We start from the raw sequence: 25,406 nt of genomic DNA on the forward strand, positions 1-25,406 counted from the left end.
CAGCTTTTTCACTCTCCTCTTTCACTTTTATCAAGAGGCTCTTTAGTTCTTTGCTTTCTGCCATAAGGGTGGTATCATCTGCATATCTGAGGTTCTTGATATTTCTCCTGGTAATCTTAATTCCAGCTTGTGCTTTAATCCAGCCTGGCATTTTACATGATGTACTCTGCATATAAGTTAAATAAGCAGGGTGACAATATACAGCCTTGACATACTCCTTTCCAAATTTGGAACCAGTCTGTTATTCCATGTCTGGTTCTAACTGTTGCTTCTTGACCTGCATACAGATTTCTCAGGAGGCAGGCAACATGGTCTGTTATTTCCATCTCTTGAAGAATTTTCCACAGTTTGTTATGATACACACAATCAAAGGTTTGGGCATAGTCAATAAAGCAGAAGTAGATGTTTTTCTGGAACTCTCTTGCTTTTTCCATGATCCAACAGATGTTGGCAATTTGATCTCTGGTTCCTCTGCCTTTTCTAAATCCAGCTTGAACATCTGAAAGTTCATGTTTCACATACTGTTGAAGCCTGGCCTGGAAAATTTTGAGCATTACTTTGCTAGCATGTGAGATGAGTCCAATTGTGTGGTAGTCTGAACATCCTTTGGCATTGCCCTTCTTTGGGATTGAAATGAAATTTGACCTTTTCCAGTCCTGTGGCCACTGCTGAGTTTTCCAAATTTGCTGGCATACTGAGTGCAGCAATTTCACAGCATCATCTTTTAGGATTTGAAACAGCTCAACTGGATTCAGTCACCTACACTAGCTTTGTTATAGTGATGCTTTCTAAGGCCCACTTGACTTCGCATTCCAGGATGTCTGGCTCTAGGTGAGTGATCACACCATCGTGGTTATCTGGGTCTAAGATCTTTTTTTATAGGTCTGTATATTTTTGCCACCTCTTCTTAATATCTTCTGCTTCTGTTAAGTGCATAGCATTTCTGTCCTTTATTGTGCCCATCTTTGCATGAAATGTTCCCTTGGTATCTCTGATTTTTCTGAAGAGATCTCTAGTCTTTCCCATTCTATTGTTTTCCTCTATTTCTTTGCACTGATCAGTTAGGAAGGCTTTCTTATCTCTCCTTGCTATTGTCTGGAACTCTGAATTCAGATGGGTATTTCTTTCCTTTTCTCCTTTACCTTTGCATGCATGCATGCTCGGTCGCTTCAGTCGTGTCCAACTCTGTGTGACCCTATGGACAGCAGCCCACCAGGCTCCTCTGTCCACAGGATTCTCTAGGCAAGAATACTGGAGTGGGTTGCCATTTCCTGCTCCAATGTATGCATGCATGCTCAGTCGCTTCAGTCACGTCTGACTCTGTGCAACCCCACGGACACCAGTCCACCAGGCTCCTCTGTCCACGGGATTCTCCAGGCAAGAATACTGGAGTGGGTTGCCATACCTTTAGCTGAATATATATGTATTCAAAAATATGTGTATACATTTTATGTTTTTAATTTTTCTGTAAGCCAACTCATCATTATCTTTTACTGTGCTGATATAATAAATCAAAAGATGTTAACCTGTACCAAGAGTGTATCTTTTTAAAATCTTAGACTTTTATAATATTTTTATGATTTCAGTTTTCAGACATACATGATTCTTTTGGAATTCACTTATAATTTCGGTGAGAAGTGAATATCTGCATATTTTCTCCCCAAATGATTATCTAACCCATTGTAAATTTATCCTATTTCTAGTATTTCAAAAATAATTTTATATTCTAAATTCTGAATAGACTCTAGGTCTATTATAGATCATTTCTAATGCAAATACTAAACTGCTTTAATAACAAGTTCTAAACAATATTTCTAATCAACAGTGCTACTGGTATCCTATGCAGGGTAATTCTTTGCTGTACAAGATTATCCCATACATACAACATAGTGCCTTTGGCACCCAACTAACAAGTAACAGTAGAATAGCCTATCCATTGAGACCAGGGACACTTGGCAATATATAAAGACTGGTTTGGTTGTCACAACTGAAGTGGGAGGGAGAAGCTACTGGCATCTAGTCAGTAGAGACCAAGGATACTGTTCAACATCCTATAATGCAAAGGTCAGTCCTCCACAATAAAGAATTAAAGTCCAAATGTCAGTAGTCCAGGGTTGAGAAAAACTATTCAGACAGCCAAAAACTCTCTCACTCATTTCTAAAGCTCCAGGTTGAGTTTGAAAGCAATCAGTTAAGAATATATTCAGATACTCGGGAAGTGCATGGCTCCATCCTCTCAAGTTTTCTTTTCCAAAATCACTTAGCATTTCATTTCTAAGTCAATGTCCAATAAAGTTTTCGTATTTTAAAAAGCCTGTATACACTTAGTGTGTGTGTGTGCATGTTCAGTCATGTTCAGCTCTTTGTGACCTCCATGGACTGTAGCTCTCCAGGTTCCTCTGGCCATGGAATTCTCCAGGCAAGAATACTGGAGTGGGTAGCCACTCCCTTCTCCAAGGGATTTTCCTCACCCAGGGATCAGACTGCATTTCCTGTGGCTCCTTCACTGGCAGGAGGATTCTTTACCACTACCAATGCCTGGGAAGCCCCATATACACTTAATTAGATTCAAATCACTTTATATTGGTTTCAAGATTTTCACTAACACCAAATGATGCCTATTTAGAAGTGTGTGTGAGTGTGTGTGTGTGTACAGATGACTATTTCTGTGAATCCGTACACATTTTTCTTGAGAGTGAATGGGTTTATAGTTTTTACCACACTGCCAAACAGTAAGTAACTCAAAAGTTATGGAACATTGAAATGATCTGCATTTATAAATATATTATTAGTGGATTTTTAAAAGTCTTTCTGTTATTTCTATTAGGAAAGTTCTCATATTTTCTAAGTAGATAATACTGATTAGAAGATTTTTTCATATTTACAGTTATATAAAGTTATATAACTTAACAGTAATATAAAGCTTATATATATAAGCTATATATATATAGCTCGACGTACTGTTATCAAAGATTATTTTAGTTGTTGAGTTTTTGAGATTGACAACTGCATTATTATTTGTGAATAACTGTTAAAACAGTTAACAGTGATTTTAGTATGAAACTAAAAGCTACTGTATTGGACATTTTCAGTAGATGCATTGTATGATAATGTGGATTATATCTCAATAAAGTTGTTTTTTAAAAAGCCATCCCCTCTAAACTTATACATAGTCTGATTCTGAGTGATCTGGTAATAAATCACATTTCAGAGGGTCTTAGCTAGTATCCAATCCTTAAAAACAACTCACATGAAAATAAGAACTAAAATAAAACACAAAATGCAAGGTATTGGTAATCTAATTTTTATTTGTGTGGTGTGGATCACAGGCTAACTTTATTGCACTTCATATTCCAAATATATTCCTTATACTCAATATTACATTATGACATGTAATGGGGGGAGGGAATCTGAGCAAAATGCTATAATGATGTATCAGAGTCATAGTTAAACGAAATCCTTACTGAGGGGGAAAAAATGTGGAAAAACACCTCAGAAGAGTATGCTATTCTGGAATTAAGGGATAAAGAAGGGGCTTTAAAAGGTCTTTAGCAGGAGGTTCTATTCAAATCTTTGTTATATCACTTAAAAGCAAGGTGTCAGACAAGTCAATTACATTCTGAATTCCTAGGACTTCATATGCATTAAGAGACAGGTCAATTGTAAGATTCTCATTGCTTCACTCTCTTATGTTACAAAAAGTCATTCCAAATCTTCTGCTGCCTGCAGTTTAAAACTGTAATTGAAAGACTGAATGCCACCAGGTTAGAATGACCCAAGTGATATAAAAGCATTTACATTCTGGGATCGCAAGTGAACAAAGCAGGACTTTGTGGAGACTGTGGCGCCTCTCCCTGAGGATCGGAACTTTTAGAGAAAATAATGGGTGGCATATTGAGAAAGAGACATCAAGCTGCTCTGGACAGAATGCTCTGAAACCACATGGATGGTACAGTTCAGGAGAAAAGGTACCTCCAAAGCACTAGGAGCACATCTGGGTTTTCAGTGCACCGCATGGGACTATGCAAGTCACATACCTTCTTTCATTAATTTGCCAAAAAAAAAAAAAAATACAGGAATAAGTATTAGAATAAGGAGTCGGGCAAGATTTTCCAAAGAGTGTAACATGCAGCTGAAATCAGCAGAAGAGATCACCTTTCAAAGGCTCTTCTGAGAATCCACTTAAAGAGTTGAAGACAATTTACGGCACATAGTAGGTACTTAATAAACTGTGGCTACTACCACATAGCCACTAAAATTGTGGCAATAAAAACACGAAGCTACAAGTATGAGGAGACTGAGAAAGAAGATTTATCTATATTTGCTGATTCATTTTCAGAAAGAAGGGCCTTCCTGGTGGCTCAGCTGGTAATGAATCTGCCTGCAATTCAGGAGACCTGGGTTCAATCCCTGGGTTGGAAAGATCCCCTGAAGAATGGAACATCTACCTACTCCAGTATTCTGGCCTGGAGAATTTCACGGACTGTATAGTCCATGGGGTCGCAAAGAGTCGGACACGACTGAGAGACTTTCACTTTTCAGAAAGAAAGACAATAAAGTTATGACATCTTTCCAGTAGCCAACTGAAAATCTGGGTCAGGATATCAGAGCAAGGTTAAGGCCAGAAATAAAGACTGGAAAGTCATCACATGACAGTGAACTGAGTTATCATTTCATGCCCTCAATGATATTAAACCTCTAACAAGGCAATCTAAATAACTTTAAATTTCGGTATTAAACACTATACCATAAAGTAAAAAGTTCTGCACCACTGATAACTCCCTTTGACAAGTCATGCAGGTTTGATAATGGTAGTTTTGTCAATAGGTAAGCATTTATGTGGATATTGCCTCTTGATTTAAAAAAATAATTTTATTTATCTGTTGTTTTTGTCTGTGTTAGGCCTTTGTCGCTGTGCGGGCTTTCCTCTAGTTGTGGAGAATGGGGGCTACTCTCTGGTTGCGGCATGCAGTCTTCTCACTGTGGTGGCTTCTCTTGTTATGGAGCACAAGCTCTAGGGCTTGTGGGCTTTAGCAGTTGCAGCACACGAGCTCAGTGGTTGCAGTGCACAGGCTTAATTGCTCCAGGGCATGTGTGATCTTCCTGGATCAGAAACTGAACTTGTATTTCCTGAATTGGCATGGGGATTCTTAACCACTGAGCCACAAGGGAAGCCCTACTTCTTAATTTTGAACTGTTTCAAAACTCTTAATTAAAATTCAAAAAGTTCTTATTGCTAAGATGATTGTACGATATCTTATGGCAATTAGACACCAGAATGTCATATGTTCAACTATGTATTAAAGAAGATGAGTGATCTATAATATAAATGCCTGTTATGTAACACACTCTCTATATAGGTATACTTGGGAGGTGTGAGGTTCAGGTCCAGACTACTGCAAAAAAGTGAGTCACGGTTTGAGTCATTTTTGTTTCGCAGTGCATATAAAAGCTTTGTTGTTGTTCAGTCATGAAGTCATATCGGACTCTGCGACCTCGTGGACTATAACACGCCAGACTCCTCTATCCTCCACTCTCTCCCAGAGTTTGTTCAAATTCATGTCCATTGACTCAGTAATACTATCTAATACTTTCATCCTCTGCCACCCCCTTCTCCTTTTGCCTTCAATCTTTCCCAGCACCAGGGTCTTCCAATGAGTCAGCTCTTCACATCAGGTGGCCAAAGTATTGGAGCTTAAGTTTCAACATCAATCCCTTCAATGAATATTCAGGGTTAATTTTCTTTGCAACTGACTGGTTTGATCTCCATGCTGTCCAAGGGACTCTCAACAGTCTTCTCCAGCACACAATTTGAAAGCACCAATTCTGTGATACTCAGCCTTCTTTATGGTCCAACTCTCACATCCGTACAAGACTACAGGAAAACCGTATCTTTGACTACACAGACCTTTGTTGGCAAAGTGATGTCTCTGCTTTTTATATGCTATCTAGGTTGGTCATAACTTTCCTTCCAAGGAGCAAGCATCTTTTAATTTCATGACTGCAGTCATAATCTGCAGTGATTTTGGAGCCCAAGAAAAGAAAGTCTGTCACTATTTCCATTGTTTCCCTATCCATCTGCCATGAAGTGATGGGACTGGATGCCCTGATCTGCCACTACTTCTACATTTTCCCCTTCTATTTGCCATGAAGTGATAAAAGCTATGTTTATACTATAATCTACTAAGTATATGATAACATTATGTCTAAAAAACAATGCACATACCATAATTTAAAAACACATAATTGCTTTAAAAAAATGCTAAACATCATCTGATGATGCAGGTTGCCACAAAGCTTCAAAATTATCCAGCAAAACACAATAAAAGGAGGTATGCTTGTATTGGTTGAAACACTGAATTCTCACAACAACCTGAACAATAATTACTTTGTTTATTTTACTAAACATCCCCAGCAATACTATGTTGCTAAATTCAAGGGTTATTACTCTGTCTCCAACCTCCTCAGCCTCTCAGAATCCTTCCACAGTTGACCACGGAGGTTCCGTGACATAACCCTTCTTGAAACACATTCTCTTAAACTAATTTTATAATCTGAGAGTACTCTTATGCTTGGATGCTCTTACGCTGGGCAAGTGCTGGAGGCCCTTCTTGCTGCTGTCTATACACGTTACACTACCTCACCAGTTCCCGTGAGTTTAATACCGTCCAGATCAGCAGTTTTCAGAATGCGGGCCCTGAGTCAGAAGTATTAACATTACCTAGAAATGTAAATTATTGGGTGCTCCCAGGTGTGAAGAATTAGAAACTGGGGGTAGGGAATTAGTGTTTGAACAACTTCCAACAGGTGCTTCTGATGCAAGCCAACGTTTGAAAACCACAGATCCAGATGTGTGCTTTTCATTCTCCAGGTTGTCACCCATTAGTCAATCAAGAAATAAACTGAGATGCAAATGCATTTTAAAAACCGAAATAGAACCATATACAGGAAATTCCCTGGTGGTCCAGTGGTTAAAATTCAGCCCTTCCACTGCTGTGGGCCAGTTTCAATCCCTGGTCAGGGAACTAAGGTTGTGCAAACCATGCAGCAGGGCCAAAAAAAAGTAGTACAGAAAAAAGTTCTTCATATGTTACAAAGGTAACCAATATTTCATGAAACCCTTGTTTTAATTATATATGCATATTAGTGTGTTTGCATGTGTGTACATGCACGTCTATATTTGGTTGTTAAATGTGTTATTGAGAATCACAGTTTTGGAAAAAAAAAAAAAAAACTGATCAATATGATGACTAAAAAGCCAGCTCTTTGGTCCTTTTTGCCATTTAGGTCTTACCTTGCTTGGACATTCCATTTCACTTAATTTTGCTTCCTCCAAGGGATTTATTTTCAAACTACCTTGTTTATTTGGTGTTTATAGTACAAGCTGGAATCAAGATTGCCGGGAGAAATATCAATAACCTCAGATGTGCAGATGACACCACCCTTATGGCAGAAAGTGAAGAGGAACTCAAAAGCCTCTTAATGAAAGTGAAAGTGGAGAGTGAAAAAGTTGGCTTAAAGCTCAACATTCAGAAAACGAAGATCATGGCATCCAGTCCCGTCACTTCATGGCAAATAGATGGGGAAACAGTGGAAACAGTGTCAGACTTTATTTTTCTGGGCTCCAAAATCACTGCAGATGGTGACTGCAGCCATGAAATTAAAAGACGCTTACTCCTTGGAAGGAAAGTTATGACCGACCTAGACAGCATATTAAAAAGCAGAGACATTACTTTGCCAACAAAGGTCCATCTAGTCAAGGCTATGATTTTTCCACTGGTCATGTATGGATGTGAGAGTTAGACTGTGAAGAAGGCTCATGCTTTTGAACTGTGGTGTTGGCAAAGACTCTTGAGAGTCCCTTGGACTGCAAGGAGATCCAACCAGTCCATTCTGAAGGAGATCAGCCCTGGGATTTCTTTGGAAGGAATGATGCTAAAGCTGAAACTCCAGTACTTTGGCCACCTCATGTGAAGAGTTGACTCATTGGAAAAGACTCTGATGCTGGGAGGGATTGGGGGTGGGAGGAGAAGGGGACAACAGAGGATGAGATGGCTGGATGGCATCACTGACTGGATGGACGTGAGTCTGAGTGAACTCTTGGAGTTGGTGATGGACAGGGAGGCCTGGCGTGCTGCGAATCATGGGGTCGCAAAGAGTCTGACATGACTGAGTGACTGATCTGATCTGATTTGATCTGATAGTACTTATAATATTTAAACTATTTTATTGTTTATAAGCTTTTTGCCTGTCTAGAATATAAGCCAGTAAGAGTAGAAATCTTGTTCCCTGCTGTGTTGCCGACACCTAAGACAGTGTCCGCCCACCTAAAATACCTACTCAGTAAGTATCTCTTGACTGGATAAACTTTATAAATGAGTAACTTACCAAAGCTGACTTAAGTTAGATTAAACTACATTTTCACCATTGTAAAAAGAAATGCTTAGTGTGGGGACAATAAGAATCTGATAAAACAGTGAACTAATTTACTGTTAATTTTTGGACAGATGAGCAAAGCAGTAATTTAATAAGAGTTAAGGAACAAATAAAAACTCACAGGATCCATATCAAGAAGAAATTCAGGAAAGCTAGAGGCTTTAAGTTCACATACATTTTAAATGTGAACTATGTCATGACTCCATACAGTTCAAACCCTTCTACAGAAGATTAAAAGTAAATTCAATGGGAAGGAAATGTACATTGAGAAGGGAAAAACTGGGGAGCAAAATGAATGGAAAGTCATATTCACAGCTGGAGAAACTTGTGAAATTCAAATTTGCTGGAGAATCTGCGAAATGTCATAGTTAAAAGATGACTTTGTTATTAGGAGTCTATATCTGCATTCAGTGTCTGGAGTAGGAAATGGCAACCTACTTCAGTATTCTTGCCTGGAAAACTCCATGGATAGAAGAGCCTGGCAGGCTACAGTCCATGGGGTCACAAAGAGTTGGATATGACTGAGCGACTGAACACACACGCACACATAGTGAACACCTCTTTGACGCCACTAGACAGACAGAGCTGTTCTAAGACCACGTGTACATGCATGTTCACAGCACACACTCACAGTGTTAGTGGGGTTCAGGAGGGGCAGTGATTTACACTGAATGTGTGCTCAGTCACCAACATTCCCAACCCAGGGATCAAACCTGCATCTCCTGTCTCCTGCATTGGCAGGCAGATTCTTTTCCACTGGGCCACCCCCCATCATGCTGTTCCTATTTCTGGGATATTAACATTTTAATTAATGGGAAGAATAGATGATAGACTGTACCAGCTCTGGAGTCAGAGTGCCTGGGTTTAAATTCCATTTCCACTATTTATTAGCTGTGTAATTTTTGACATAGTTCTTAATTTCTCTGAGCCTATTTCTTTATTTGTGTATTTAGAGACCTCACAAAATTATTATGTTGACTGAGTTAATAATACTTATGAAAACCTGGCACATGGTAAAGCAGAGTATTTACTAGGTATCACAATCCTTATACTAAGTTCTTTAAATGTTTTCTCCTCTAATGCTCACAGCAATACTACGAGACAGGTTATTATAAGATATCCCCTCTTCTCCATATACATGAGAAAGTGAAAAGCCATGAAAAGGTTAAGAAACTTGTTCATGAATTCACAACTAAGTGAATAGGGTTAGAATGTAATCTGAGTCATATGCTTAAACCAGGTTTCCTAACAACCAAGCAAATATGGGCCTTCTAGTAACCCAGAAATTATGAATAATCAACAAGCTACCTCCACTCTGCTGCAGCTTCCGTAATATCTATTATCAAAACAAAGGGTTACATTATACAAGTGCACACATACATCAATTGTATCCATTATGTGCTGTGCTTTCAAAGAGGTTGAGAACCAAGGCGCTGCACTACTTTTGTTAAATTTTGTTTCCATGCCTTTGTATCCTCCATTCAAAGTGGATTACCCCACTGAGCAAAGAAGCAGCAAAGTTGCATTTATCTCACAGCAGACTCACTTAGCACCGTAAGTAAAAAACAGTTGGTTTTCAACAAAGATTGTCAAATAAATGAAAATGCATGAGAAAGTGTTCTATAAAATCAAAAAGTACAATGCAAGTTTTTATAAAGTCAACCTAATTATTTATATTTATTTTTATATTTTATTTATATATTTAGAAAATTATAAAGTTATAGTCAACTTTATAATACTTTTTGAAAATTCACAATATAAAAGGCTAACAGCCTTATCACAGTATTTTAATCCTCATCACAACCCCTATAAAATAGGTACCATTATTTTCATAGAAGAAGGAATACTTAAGGTCACATACTATGAAGTACTGGAGACCAAATTTTCACTCTTTCAATTTCTGTATCAAACTCCTTTTCTATATAAGGAAAAATATTATTTTAAAGTATACAAATTTCAAAAACCATTAAAGCCAACCGTGTAAATGCATAATCCTGTAGGTTTTAGTATAGTCACAAATTGTGCAACCATCATCACAATCTAATTTTAGAGCATTTCATCACTCCAAAACAAATTCTGTACACAACAGCAATGAGATCTAACTACATATAGTTTACATGCATAAAAGGAATGTAAATGCTTTTAAATAAAGCCTACTTTAAATACATGTGAATGCATATTTCATGCAACTAATGCAAAAGGACATCATGAAATGACATCTAAAGGAGACAATTATGACTTGGTGGGCCTTCTATAATTTTGCATTGTCAATATCACCATTCATCTGGGCACAGCAAGTAATCAAGGTCTAATATCTACATTCAACTCTGATTACTATTGGTCAAACTCCAATTTCAAGGACTTCTTAGCATTTCTATATTCACAACCAAACAGTAAGACTAGCATGGACTGTAGATAAAAGTTTACCACCCAGTTGCCTTTGATATTCACTCTGTTATATTAATGTCAGAGGCAAAAGCTTAGGAAAATATTAAGTCACAGAAGTTAGGAGATCTGAATTTTCTTTTTCAGCAAGATATGTTCATACACATTTTCTAAGAACCCACACCACTGTATTTGATAATTTACAACAATCATTAAAGTATAATTTAATGTTATGCATCTATCCCAAACAATGAAAAGGAACTCACTGTTGGTAAATGCACATTCTTCTTCAGATTCATCACTGTCATCAGATGGAGATCTATAAGGAGGAGGCAGTTTCATTGGCGGTGGAGCAGCTCCTCGCCTCTGAAGATGCAAAATTTGAGAGAAGTGTTAATTGCCTTTGTTCAAGCTCTTCCTCAATGACAAACAGGATTAAAAGATAATCTGTAAATATTTTGACTGTATCCAACCTTCATCATATCACTAGGATTATAATTTTTTATTCTCTATGTTATTATGTAAAGTGACTCTGTGATGTAAACACACCAATACAGAAAACAGGAATTCAAAAGCACAACTTTTAAAACTGTTGACCTTCACAGAAGCATGCCTTCCTTTCTCCAGTGAGAAAACCAATTATATGTATCTTCTTTACACTGTTGAAAGTTAGTTTTCTTTGTTTCTGACCAAATAACTCAAATGAAAGACATATAAATAATGACTTAGATATAAAAATGACCCAATGTGTTAATCTTACAATTATTTCAACTTTTTATTCAATTATAAAAGGTACAGATTTCATTATTTATAAAGCACTTGAAATACCAAGATTTTCTAACTGAAGAGGTATTCATCTATAATTTGTAAATAGTTAACATATATTTCAATGTTTTAAAAAGAGAGAGAGAAAAAGCTTTATGATGAATACCTTTTGTATTTCTGTATACGTATTCTTTACATTTACAAACCAAATGATACAGTACATCAATATTTGGTTTAAAGAGACTTAATTAAAGTAGACTTTATGATCATATTACCTTTATACAACGCAGACCTTTTCTTAAATGCTGGGAAAAATAAAACATGCCAAACTACGGAGAGATCCAAGCTGCTGGAAAGAATAGGAGCCGATATACCCAAGCTCCCCACAGATGCCAAAATAACTGAATTAAGATTTGTTTTGCTACAGGATTTCAATAAAGCACAATCAATTATGCTTTACAGTACAAAGCCACTAATGGCAGGATACACTTCAGTAAATGGACAATGACTGGTCCATTACAGAAAGCAGACATGTAATAAATTCCTCCAAAATAGAAAACACTATTTGGCATCCATAAGGAAAAACACACACTCAAATTTATTCAGGATAACATCTAATCAAGGGTCTTTCTAAGTGAAAGACAAAGCTAAGAACAAGGAGAGCTAGCTTTTAAAATAGTAGTAAAAGATATATATGAATTCTCTTTAATAGCACTTTAAAAAGTATATTTAAGGGACAATTGTTTACATGACCTATTTCTTTAACTTCTACCAACACGCTCACAAAGAATGTAGGATAAGCATATTCTGGGCTCCCTATGGTATGAATGTGGGTTGCCAGATGTCCAGGCAGCTTTCTACCACATATGGGAGAAGAGTGTAAGCAGGTCCAGGCTCTCACTGTGGCAGCAAAGGCTGGAGCAAGGTATGCACAGGGAGGGCCAGGTGAAAGAACTTCTGTGAGGGTAGAGAAAAACACAGACCATAGGACATGCTCAGCTCTGAGAACAGTGTCCTTAACTGTTTGCTGAATGAGTAAATAACTGGTTGTCATTCATGTTGTTTCAGTTCTCTGACATATTAGCATTGAGAAAAATGACAATAACACAAACCGTTCTTGTTCAAGAGCATTGCATATTAAGGACTTCCCTGATGGTCCAAGGTTAAGAATCCACCTTGCAATGCAAGGAACATGGGTTCGATCCGTGGTCCAAGAACTAAGATCCTACATGCCGTGGGAAAACTAAGCCTGCGCACCACAACTGCTGAGTGCACACAGCAACCACTGAAGCCCTTCCCCCGAGCTCACGCGCCACAACAGGAGGAGCCACCACAAGGAGAAGCCCATGCACTGCCACTAGAGAGTAATCCCCTTTCGCCACAACTAGGAAAATCCTATGTGCGGCAACCAAGAGCTCATGAATTGCAACAAAGACCCAGTGCGGCCAAATAAATAAATAAATAAATTTTGTAAAAAGAGCATTGAGATTTCTTCTGGAAATGTAAGTTATTTTAACAAAGTATTAAAGTTGCGTTGCCTTCTAAGACATTAACAAGTTTAGTGTCTAAATCTGAATCTTATTTAAACATTTTTTTCAGCAAATATAAATACTCTTTCCAATTCTCTCTGAACCAGGATAACCACCTTTTTGGTTCCCATGTTAGCAATTTTAATAAACATCTGGCACGGTTACATTCTGCATAATTTCAAAGGTCAAGTTTCTTTTCTTTAATTTTATTAGTCAGTCTTGAAAGCCCCACTGATATGTTCAAGTATACTCATCTTCCAGAACCAATGAACTGTGAAGCCTGAGACATACAATCCCATACACATGATTTCCTGGTTCCGACGGTAAATTCCCAGTGGCAACAGAACTTTGTCTTTTTAACTGTTTTTCCATTTTTAAATTTTCAATTCTATTTTTTGTTGTTGTTGTTGTTTCTAATATTAAGCTAAGTTTGGTCCTGATTTGTACTTCGGCTGTAAATTATTCACCATTAGCAGAAGTAATCAGTGGAATCTGGTTTTATGATCTGGCAATTTAGTGATATTTATTGGAATGATGAGGATCCATTACATACTGCTTCTTTGGGCATCTACTCTCTCTTGATTGAGAGAAAAAAGCAAACATGTTTATTAGATTGTTTGCCTGGCTGTGCTTTTGTACAAGAACATGTCTTGGTTCCAATGTAAAGAACAGCTTTTTGCCAGACAGACCAGTGTTTTTGCATTTTTGTGTCTACATCTGACACGTGGCTAAAGTTGCAGGACAAAAGCTGAAAGTCCTGTGTGTATCTGAAAAGGAGAAAGACTCTTACCTCATTGTGAACACGAAATATTCTCCTACCTTTGGGGGTATTAAAAACTCAGTCTTTTAAAGTCTTTCTGATTGGTTAGAGACTAAGAGGCATTATTTAAATCTAATATTCCCAGAGTTTTTTAAAAAATAGTGAAACTAAACGTATATTACTTTAGATGTGCCAGTCTTTTGAGAAATCCCTTTTCACAGAAACAACTAACTCAGAAGCATTTTAATATGTGAATCTAGATTCACAAAGTCAAAAAGACTTGGTAATTTTAATTAGAAATGCTTATACCTTCTCCCTGATCTCCTTGATCTCACTGGTGTGTAATATAGAACAAAAATATATAAGATAATAAAAACATTTACACTAATGTTGCATGATATCCACATGTCCACATGCTGTGCACGTGTGTATCACAATTGGTTACACATTGGCCTGAGAATTATCAGCCAGTTCTAAAGATTAGCACAATGTAGAGTATCCCTGATGGAATGCTGTTTTATTTGTTGCTGTTAAGAATAATCAGAGAGCATGCATCCTATAATACTCTAAGTGTCATCAAGAGGGTCACAAGAGATCATTCTGATGTTTGCAAATGCCTTCCTGAGATTCCTCTTAGTTTCAGAGTCTGACAAATCCAGATTTTTCCCTTGGAATAGAAGCATGCCTTAATAGCAATCTTATTGAAGTATATTTCACATATAATAAAATATACTTATTTGGGATATATATTTTTTATAAGGTTAATGTAACCATACTTTATGGAGAAGGCAATGGCACCCCACTCCAATACTCTTGCCTGGCAAATCCCATGGAGGGAGGAGCCTGGTGGGCTGTAGTCCATGGGGTCACTAAGAGTCGGACACGACTGAGTGACTTCACTTTCACTTCTCACTTTCATGCATTGGAGAAGGAAATGGCAACCCACTCCAGTGTTCTTGCCTGGAGAATCCCAGGGACGGGGGAGCCTGGTGGGCTGCCGTCTATGGGGTCGCACAGAGTCGGACACGACTGAAGAGACTTAGCAGCAGCAGCAGCAACCATACTTTAAGGGATTACTATGTTTAGCGGGAAACAGCATTTTCATTTGGGTAATACACAAAAAGAAAAAGAAGATAGCTAACTACAGAGGACTACTTCTCTATTAATGACATCTCCCAGTTGTGAAGAGTGTCCACAATTTCCTTCAAAGAAAGAAAACATATGAAATAATACTGAAGAAAATTTAGAAAGAAAATACCAAAGAGTTATGTACCTACAGCTGATAATAGCATTTCTATGAAGTCTGATGTTTCACATTCTATATAAGAGGTCAGAAAATACTGAAATGAAATAAAACAAAATAAGAAAAAACTAGAGATTTATTCAAGATCTGCTTGTTGATTTTTTTTAAGTTTTTCAGTCACTTTCTTCCCTTATCTTTTTTAATGTGAATAATTTCAAGCCAAAATTTTTATTTCTAACCTGCACCTCTACTAATAGAGTTTCAAGTGATTTTGTCTCCTTTCTGACTGTCAGGAATTCTAGAGAACATGATTGCTTTTGTATTAAGGAGGAAAAAAATACCTAAAAGAAATTATTTCTATCAATAATAACTGTTAAAGAGAGAGTTTAGTCATCATGTGACCTCCCATCTTTGGGAAAGTCTCCCCTAGTACTCTGGGCATATTTCTACCATACCAATTACACTTCTAGTTATTTCACTACATATCACATTCATATATGCACTTCTTGGAGTGAAGGTAATTTGTCATTCCAGGGTGTAGAATAATGCTTTGTACACAAGCTATAATTACAGAGAAGAGTAGTATAGTGAAGTACATCCTGTAACCACTGAAACATCATCCTGTAATGGAGATGTAGATTCTCATATGACCAATTGACTCACAAGTGGGAGTGCTTTGGGGCAATAATAAACTGTTGTGCTGTGCTCTGTCATGCCTGACTCTTTGCAACCCCATGGACTATAGCCCACCAGGATCCTCTGTCCATTGGGGACAATATTCACCTCTGAATTCTCCAAAGATTCACTAACATGGCTAATTATCCCAAACACTGCCTGGAACCTAACAGACACACAATACATATTTATTGAATAAATAAACTAAAAACAAAACAAACACCTCTGGCTTTAGGTCAACAGGTATTGGCAAATGCTGTCCGGACAAAAGTCATTTTCCTGTGTTCCATTTAACCTTCTGATTTGGGGTTTATGGTTGCATTGTTAACTATTGCCATGCTAAGTTAGTGACAACTTTTGCTCCATGCCAAGGAATTCAGCTGGGTAGACTTATTATACATTGACTTTCAGTTTTACTGGGCTCTTACTGGATTTTTTAAAAAATTTGAATGCAAATATCCTTGCTATATATTGAAATTCAATTTGATTTAATGTACCAAAGTTGATAAGTATCATACATTTATCTTTTCCTTCATGAAATCTCATTTGGAATTTTCCTTAGTCAATTAATTACTTTGTTCCCCAAAGTATTTAAATCAGTAACCACTTTATATTCATCTGTGTGTTTATTGTCCATGTCTCCACAGCCTGTTGTCTGTTTCCTTTTTGATGTTATATCCACTGACTATAGCACAGTGACTGTAACACTATTGGTTTCCAATAAACATTTGATTAATGTTCAGATATTTGAATCAACATACGAATCAACACAATTCCAGCAATAAGACAGACTAAATATTCTGAGAAGCCCTTCTTTAAAAAAAATACACACACACACACACATATATGTATATCACAGATAAAAATTCAAAACTATATTTTTGTAACTGAGGCCAGAAACAACCATAAATTCCAAATCAGAAGGTAAATCCCCAGAGGGCATGTGCCACTCCCCAGTGACCTAAAACCAGAGATTTAATTTTGTTCTGTTTTTAGGATTCTTTATTCACACAATAAATATGCATTGTATGCCTAATAGGTGGCTGGCAGCATTCTGGGCGATGCAGAAAAAGAGAAATGATGAGATAGATCATCTCCCTTCTTTGAGCTTATATACCAGATGTCACATTTTGTGGGTCTTCAGGTCTCATCCCCATATTGCTTTAAAGTTAGCAGTCACTGAATTCTATATTGTTTGCTTTGCCCTAGTAAAACGCAAACTCCAGAAAAACAGGGAATTTTTGTCTTAAATAGCTTCACTCCAATATACTGAAGTATAACTGACTTAAAAAATTGCAGATTTTAAAGTGTACAATTCAAATTCACCGCCATAATCAATATTACGAACATGTAACCATCACCCCAAAAGTTTCTTCATGACTCTTTTTAATCACCCTCTTCCCTGGCATCCTATTCTCCTGAACCAATGATATTCTTGTCACTACAAAAACATATTTTCTCAACTTTTATATAAATATAATCATGCAGTATGTACTCATTTTTATCTAGTGAGAGCTAGAAATTTAATTAGTCCAAAGTTTCTATTTGAGGTCAAACAAGGTGGGAAGTAGGACCAAAGATATCAACCCCCAAAACCCAATCCCTGCAAAAAAGGACCAAAAGGTTAAAGTATTCTGCAAGTGATGACTTGCAACTTGTACAAAACTAATACCTCTGCAACAATAACCATGGTCTTCTAGATTCTATATATTATCTGTGTTTATTGGCAGTTGCCAAAAACAAACCACAGAATCCTGAACACACAGTGTATGTTACTGCTAATCTGAATACAACCTTTGGGATTAAGATCTGAACTCAGAGATAAAACAGATAGTTCTATAATTTGGTACCAACTTAATTCCTATCCTAATTCCTTATCCTTTTCAAGAACCCTTCTCCCCAAATCCTCAAGGAGTCTTGATTAGCCCTCATACATTTCTGTAAATAAAGTATTCCCAAGTGAAAAAATCAGGCATAGCTTTTTTTTTTTTCCTTTAATGGGGTGAAATTTTCAATGGGTAGTGTTTAAAATAAACAAAGTAAACAAACCAAAATTTTGATTACAGAAGACATCAGGAATATTTCCTGACCTTGGTCTTAGCATGAGATGGAAGAAAACAAAAGAAAAAGAAAAAAGGTGTCCCCTGAGAATTCCTTACAAGCCCAGACCCACTAGGTTAGAGACTTGAATTCATTCTGTGTGGCTCATAAACTTCCAAGACAAACTATCAGACAAAAATATAAAAGGAAATCTGTCCTATTCAAGGATACTGGATGAACTAGATACTAAGGCACTACTTAGTAAGGCCACATATTAATGAAAGGGTCAATTATATCCCTGTGAGGATATTAAATTTTTTAATTTAACCTAATAAATTATCTTGAAAAATATAAAATAAAAACAGAAAAGCTACGTGAAAAGTAGATTAATTTAACCATCAAAATGGAAGATGAGTTACTCTGATCAAAAAAATCAGTAAGTGTATAGAATACCTGAATAACCCAATTAGTTAGTTTTCCCTAATAACTCTGTATGAAAATCTGTAACTAGATAATAGCTATTCTTTTAAATCACAAATATACATTTATAATACCTATGTGCTAAGCCATAAAAAAAAGTCTCAACCAATGTGCAAGGTACAAGATATTATATAAAATACAATTTGTGGTTATAATTGAAATAGGTTTGAAAATAACAGCAATAAGTTTTTTAAAATATTTTCATGGAAATTAAAAATACATTTTTAATAAAAATAAATCTTTTGGAAGCTAAAAAAAGAAACAATACTAAGCAATAGAAATTCAACTTAATATCTTAGGAGTTAGAAAAAGATGATAATGGCTGATAATGGCTCCATGACATCTTACACCTGTACTTCACTAGGCCTTCATCCAGGCCAGAATTAGGTACGTTCACAGAAAGGAGATATTATAATTGCTGTGAAGTGAACTTAAAGTCGTTCAGCCGTGTCTGACTCTTTGCAAACCTATGGTCTGTAGCCCACCAGGCTCCTGTGTCCGTGGAATTCTCCAGGCAACAATATTGGTGTGGGTTGCCACTCCCTTCTCCAGGGGATCTTCCCAACCTAGGGACGGAACCTGGGTCTCCTGCAGGCAGATTCTTTACGTTTGAGCCACCAGGAGAGTCCTAAACGAACCATACTTCTACCCAGATACTCATCCAAAAAAACACATATTAATTGCAGCTCAGATATGCAAAAAGAAACCAAAAACATTTTTAAAAGTTTAAGAGGTTAGGTTACCTTTTCTTTTTTTTCTTGGGTGTCTTGGTCCTGGTTATTGGTGATTTTTTTGGCCTTGCTATGAACACTAGGAATGACCTGCCACCACAAAGACAAGGAAGAGGGAAAGAAAGAATTTAAATGTCACAATCATTACATTGCTCCATGCATTAAAAAAAAAAAAAAAGTTAAAATCCTACTTAACTATATCTCTAACTTCACCTAAAAAGTAAAGATATGAGAAGTATAGTTAAAGCAAACAACACAACTTGGGAAATCTAGCAAGTTATATAACCCAAATGTGCATGCCTGCGTGTGTGTGTGTGTGTGTGCAGCAATCAAGGGACAATAAATTCACAGGCTTGTTTAGATCCAGAAAGTTAGTTCCTATGTAACATTTATTTCATTGATTACCTTATTCATCAGTGTACTCCAGCTCAAGTTTTGTTTTTTTGGTGTTTTCTTTTTTTTAAGGTTATTGTATATGTTTATTCCAGTCACCAAGGGCAGCTAACACTGAAGTGATATCACTTCAGCCCACTTATTTGAGGCTTTGATTTTACTTTTCTTCATGTAAAGAATGGATGCCTCTGTAAATGTTACTTTTTCTTTTTTACTTAACGAACTGTAAATCCTGTCAGCTGGAATGATTATGATATGTTTCTTTTCATGGATATATAACATTTCTTGCTGTCAGTCATTCTTTTCATGGGATTTTACATACTTCATTTCCAATTTTCTCTCCTACAAACAATCTTGCAGTAATCATTCTTATGTAATATCTCATAAAGTTTGAGTATGGTATCTAGCGCACTATGTACATTCAATAAATATTTAACCATCACTGTTAGCATATAGATAAATTATACAAAGCTATTTACACCCCTGGATAATACCTCAGTTAGAGCTGGAATTTAGGGTTGTTTATCACTATCACCCTGATGCTCAAAAAAAGCACCACATAGTAGCATTCAATAAATGCTTATAAGTGAATCAAACAGTTCAATTTCATAGAAATGACTTTAATTCTTAATGATGCAAACAGCACAGATTACTTTTTGACTCATTTCTTTTTGTAAAACTACCTGTAAAATATCTTAAGAAGATACAAAATTATTTTGTATTATTAAAAGTGGTTATTTTAAAGGCTCCTCAAATAGCTAACACAAGTAATTGGCATAAAATCTGATGACAGACATGCAGATTAAAAGGAAAAATAAATCTCCTTACTCAGAAAATTAAAGGAACTGCCTCCCTAGGGATAATTTAAAACACAAAACAAAAAAAAGCACTTTTCTCAAAAAGGCAATTTACAATTAATTCTTCTCTACTTTTAGAGTCTAAAGGAATAAATTAATTTTGGAATAAGTGAGACAATCTCAGAAATGTTTCTCTAAAGTAAAAAGTAATAGTAGTGACAAATCAATTTATATCTGTGGCTTCTTATGTGAATAGAGACTGTGCTTAATATTTATTTCTCTATTTAACACACAGGACAACCTAAGTCAGAGTTCAAAAACCAGTGGATCTACAGGTATATGTTTCTAATTCTGAAGACTTTAAAACACTTTGTCTCCCTACAAAGTCAAACACCTGCCTATACTGGACCTACTTTCTTCTATGGAAAAACCAGCTAAAGTTAAAGGGCAGAAGCTTTGAAATGGGATAAAAGTTAGTTGCCATTCATAAGGTTTATACTATTTGTTTTTCAAATAGAGAAATATTATTCTCTACACATATCATTAGCAAACTTTGGAAGACAAATTGCTCACCAAAAAAGACCACATCTTTATGACAAGTAGAAGAGCACATATTTCTTATGAAAGTAAAAAATATATGACTAATACACAAAATGAACATGTCCAAAAAAATTTAGATGCCATTATGAAACAATGATATTAGGGAAATAGAAATGGAAGACAGGAAAAAAGAAAACAACACATAATAATAAATTTAGTGAACTGAAAGAAGGATACCAATTTTAAAAGGGTTGGTTTTGGATATATAGAGAAAACCTTAATGCTACTGTGAAATGCAATTATAAGTAGAAAAAATTACTTTGGCATAAAAACTTTCTATTGAGATGTACAGTATGGATCATGAATTCTGCTCTCAAATAAGCATATACCAAGTAAATCTAAGTAGATATACACATTTCTTTCTAGCGTGCTGAAAATGTAGTTGAGAAATTTAGGAGAAAAAGCTTAAAAAGGTAATGTGTTGCCAGTCCTCCTAAAGCACCTATTAAAAGCACAAATATTTAAAAAATTAAAACTTAAAAAAAAAGTGCAAACATAAACACCACCACTCAATCCATCATGCTGATGAGAATTTTCATGAAGGTTTCACTGATGGCTCAGATGGTAAAGAAATCACCTGCAATGCAGGAGACCCAGGTTCCATCTCTGGGTTGGGAAGATCCCCTGGAGAAGGGAATGGCTACACACTCCAGTACCCTTGCCTGGAGAATTTCATGGAGGGAGGAGTCTGGCAAGCTATAATCCATGAGGTCTCAAAGTCACAGCTGAGCGACTAACACTTTCTTTTTCAAGGCACATTTAGACATAGGACCCTAATGGCCAAACATTAGGAAATGACTTCCTTGGAAGTTTTGAAGAATGTTTCAAAGTTTAATTAAACTGATCAAAAAATGATTAAGAATTTGGCTATATTTTCTATTTCTGTGATGACCAATAATAATTGTAAGAATAAGTAAGCCAAAGATACAAAAATATGAAGCTTGATTCCTTTCATTGCCTTATTCAGGTGGAATCAACTTTGTGCTGAAAAAATGGAACAAGTAATGGACATTAATATCATCACCATTCTTTGGCTAGAACCACAGACAGTTCAATGTTCGATGAACGTGACACTCTGTGATGCTGCCTGAGGGATAAGTGACTTGAGCATGTAATAATGCTGAAGACATTTTTCTTTTTAAGCAGTTTAAAGATATTGTACTGGTCACTCAAATGAAAACTTCCACCACAGCTCACCAACAAAGACTAGATTAAAAGCTTGGCCTTTATAGCTGACCTTATAACCTAATAAAATGCTTTGAATATTTTTTGGTGAAGCATTCACAAATGGTCGTATAAATGTATAATTTGATTGGCTCATTCTAGCTCAGAACTGTTTCTCTGGAAGTGTCATTTGGCAGGGAAAATCTGGCCAACATTCCTATTCAATTTAGTCTCCAGAAATAAAATGATGGCCTCAACAACTTTCTCAGTATCATAAGAGTTTAAGGGTGGATTCTAATAAATCCAGAATTTCAAACTGCATAAAAAAATGTGAAGACTTTATTCTGCTTCCCTCTCTCAATTAGTCTTGATGGTATAAACGTAGCATTAAGTCTGGAAGGGACCTTGCTGTGAGTACAGTGCACAGCAGAGCTGCCCATACGGGGTGAGGCTGCAGCCCCCTGGGTATGGGCAGGCTATAAGCATGCAAAAAATACACAACGATGCCCCCCGCCCCTGGGACAGCCAGACATCTGTTTACCCAGTTTGTTATACAAATATTATTTTCTGTATGCCTTGATATAAAAAAAGGTTGAAAAGCACTGCATTTCAGTGGACTGAAAAGCATATTTTTAAAAACTATGCAGTTTTTCTACTGTTCAGAAGTGCCTATGTTTTGAACAGCTGTCTTCCATTATAAAATATAGAAAAGTAAACATAGCTTTCGGTTACAGGGCTTACTGGTGACATTTCTGCCTCGTATTGCAATATAAAATACACATCCTGTCACTGACATCTGTGTATCAGAGTTCTATTTCCATACCAAATGAGTAGTTTATTACAGGAAAAAACTCTATGATGAAATACTGTTCTTTGTAAATTCAGAATCTCCAACAGAACATACAGTGCAACACATTTGAATTTTAACGTGCTATAATAGATACACAGGCCATTTGATAGTCCCCCTAGGATGTTTTTATAACTGACCTGCTCTGTGTTGGAAGCGTTTTATAGACAAAGTAACTAGTTCAGAAAGGTTAAGTAACTTGCCTCCAAAATAGCAAACCTGGTAAATAGGGAATCAAAGAATCGAAAATAGGTCTGTTGGACTCCATTGTACACTGGAATAACTCAAATTTGACCAGGAGATTGAAATCAGAGAAAAAAGGGAAAACTGAAGCTAATAATTAAATTTTTACAAAGCTAACTTCCTTTAAGCAATAGTAGAATAACAGTAAAAAATATGTTGGAAAATATTAACACTTGGAGGCAAAAGCTTGATCCACAGATCTATAGACTATTTGTAAACTTGTTGAATATGTAAACTAAAGCTTACTCTTGGAGTGGATGACAAGCTCTGAACGACGAACACCACAGGGTTTCCTGCATTCTTAATGGCCTCGACTGCTTCTCTGTGTGAAGCATTCTGCAAATCTACTCCAGACACCTAAAAACACAGAAGTAATTTATTTCAGTTAGCAAGGCAGCAGATCTTGTGGATAAGTTAATTCAAGTTCATGCATATTATCTAGTTATGAGAACAGCCAGAGTTGAATGAATTAGACGACAGCTAGAAAAAAATAAGACTGGCACATAAAAAAGTTTGCTGTTTTAGGAGACCATGTTTAAGAAAATTAACATCTTATCTTCAAGAAAAGTAAATAAGAAAAATATCTTAATAACAATGGCTGAGGTTAAAAATAATTATGCAAAAGTAGGTAGCCTAATCAGTAACAGAAGCTTCTGAGCTTATAATGTCACCTCTGCCACTATAAGAGGACATAATTCTGAAGGGGGGTAGGGGCTGGGGATCTCTTTGGACTCATCTTCTCTCAATTAAACTAAGAAGAAAGGTATTTTAAGCAAATTGCCCATTATCAAATTGAGTAGTTGAACATTTCTCAAATTATGTTCAAAAAAGAAGTATGAAAACACCCATGGGTTCTTTTACTAAAAGAGTTCTGCCTTCAACAAATTTGGGTAAAGTATACACATCTCATTATACAAATCTGAAAAAGCATAACTTGTGAACATGCCCATAGTCTCAAAGAGCATTCTGTTTATCAAGTGTATTTATTTAAAGGAATGAATTCTTCAAACTCATAATGTAAGGAGGCCTTGGTAAAAGTTGAGGTGGTTTCCAGTCAGAGGATAACGGCAATTTGTGAATATTGTTTTGCTACAAGGGGATCAAAGAAATAGGAATGTAGGTGCAGTGGAATCAAGGTTGGTTTTTGTTTTTTTAAGATGGGATATACTACAATAATGATGATACAGAGGAGAGGAAAAATGAAGGTAGAGAAGAGTGATGACTGCAGAAGCAAACCCTTGGAGACTGAAGATGGAATGACTTCTACTGCACAAGTTAGAGAGAGACTCTAGATAGAAGAAACACAAATAGTTCATTTGTTGCAACAAGCACAGGTAGAAAAAAGGGATGTAGAAGGAGCAAGAGGAAGGTCCCTTTTGACTCCTCCTCCTTTCTCAATGAAATAAGAAAGAAGGACCATCAACTGAGATTAAGACTAAGGAAGGAAGCACAGGAGGTCTGAAGGACTACTTAGAAGAATGCAACACCTTGTTAAATGCAGGACAGCAGGACAGAGTTAAGGACCCATCTGAGGGAGCAGTCATGAATTTAAAATGAGACCAGACAGTATGCATGGGGTTTTTTGTTGGTTGGTTTTGGCTTTTTTTTTTTTTTTTTTGCTATTTTACAACTTTTCATTCCAAAGGCTTCAGAGTGTCACAATTTCTTGTTTGTTGGTATAACTTTGTTGGTTCAAATCAAGAAAGAGATCACAAAATAAGCAAACAGTTGCACTTAACTAGGATGTGGTTGTCCCAGAAAAGCTCAATGAAAGGAAAGAAGATCAAAGGAGTTGGAAACACATGCACCGGAGTGATAGGAGGATAAGTCACTGCATCTGAGCAGAGTGAGGAGGAAAGCGAGCATGCCAGAGGCTGAGGGACAGAGAAGCGACAGCATGGAGGCAGGAGATGGGAGCCCTGTGTGTCAGAGAGATTTAAATGGAGGTGAGTCTAAAGAACACAGCAAGAGGAGAGAGCAGAAAGAGGTGATGTCAGGGAGGCAGCTGAAGCCACATCATGTAAAATCCAGAAGGCCATGGCAAGAACTCTGGCTTTTTATTCTAATAGGCATCCATGAAGATTTTAATGCTGTGAAAAGCTCTTTTCCCATCTGAGCTGAGGAAGGATATGAATAATAGTAAATGAAAAAAAAAAAAAAGAAAAAATTTGCAGTGACGATTAAAAGCTGTCACTAGTTTGATGAAGCTTCTTTCAAAAAAACCTGATCCCTGAAACATTCAACAGTAAGAAAAGTAGAGGCTATATGAGAACCACATCCTCTTCAATAATAATCAGCTTTTTTCCCCTGACAGAGAT

At 36.5% G+C, this 25,406-nt stretch overlaps 1 protein-coding gene across 4 annotated transcripts in view; it reads right to left on the bottom strand.

Moving 5' to 3' along the window:
• PATJ (PATJ crumbs cell polarity complex component) overlaps positions 1 to 25,406 on the bottom strand; it is a 383,422-nt gene that overhangs the window by 214,633 nt on the left and 143,383 nt on the right. For all 4 annotated transcript variants that reach the window (XM_070786441.1, XM_070786442.1, XM_070786440.1 and 1 more), the window contains exons 25-27: positions 23,335 to 23,445; positions 19,057 to 19,134; positions 11,088 to 11,187 (exon numbers count right to left, since the gene is read on the bottom strand). In XM_070786441.1, coding sequence (XP_070642542.1) covers positions 11,088 to 11,187; positions 19,057 to 19,134; positions 23,335 to 23,445 — 289 coding nt within the window. The remainder of the gene's footprint in view (positions 1 to 11,087; positions 11,188 to 19,056; positions 19,135 to 23,334; positions 23,446 to 25,406) is intronic.

The sequence above is a fragment of the Bos indicus genome, chromosome 3 (genome assembly GCF_029378745.1).
Source record: "Bos indicus isolate NIAB-ARS_2022 breed Sahiwal x Tharparkar chromosome 3, NIAB-ARS_B.indTharparkar_mat_pri_1.0, whole genome shotgun sequence".
In the NCBI taxonomy this organism is placed as follows: Eukaryota; Metazoa; Chordata; class Mammalia; order Artiodactyla; family Bovidae; genus Bos; species Bos indicus.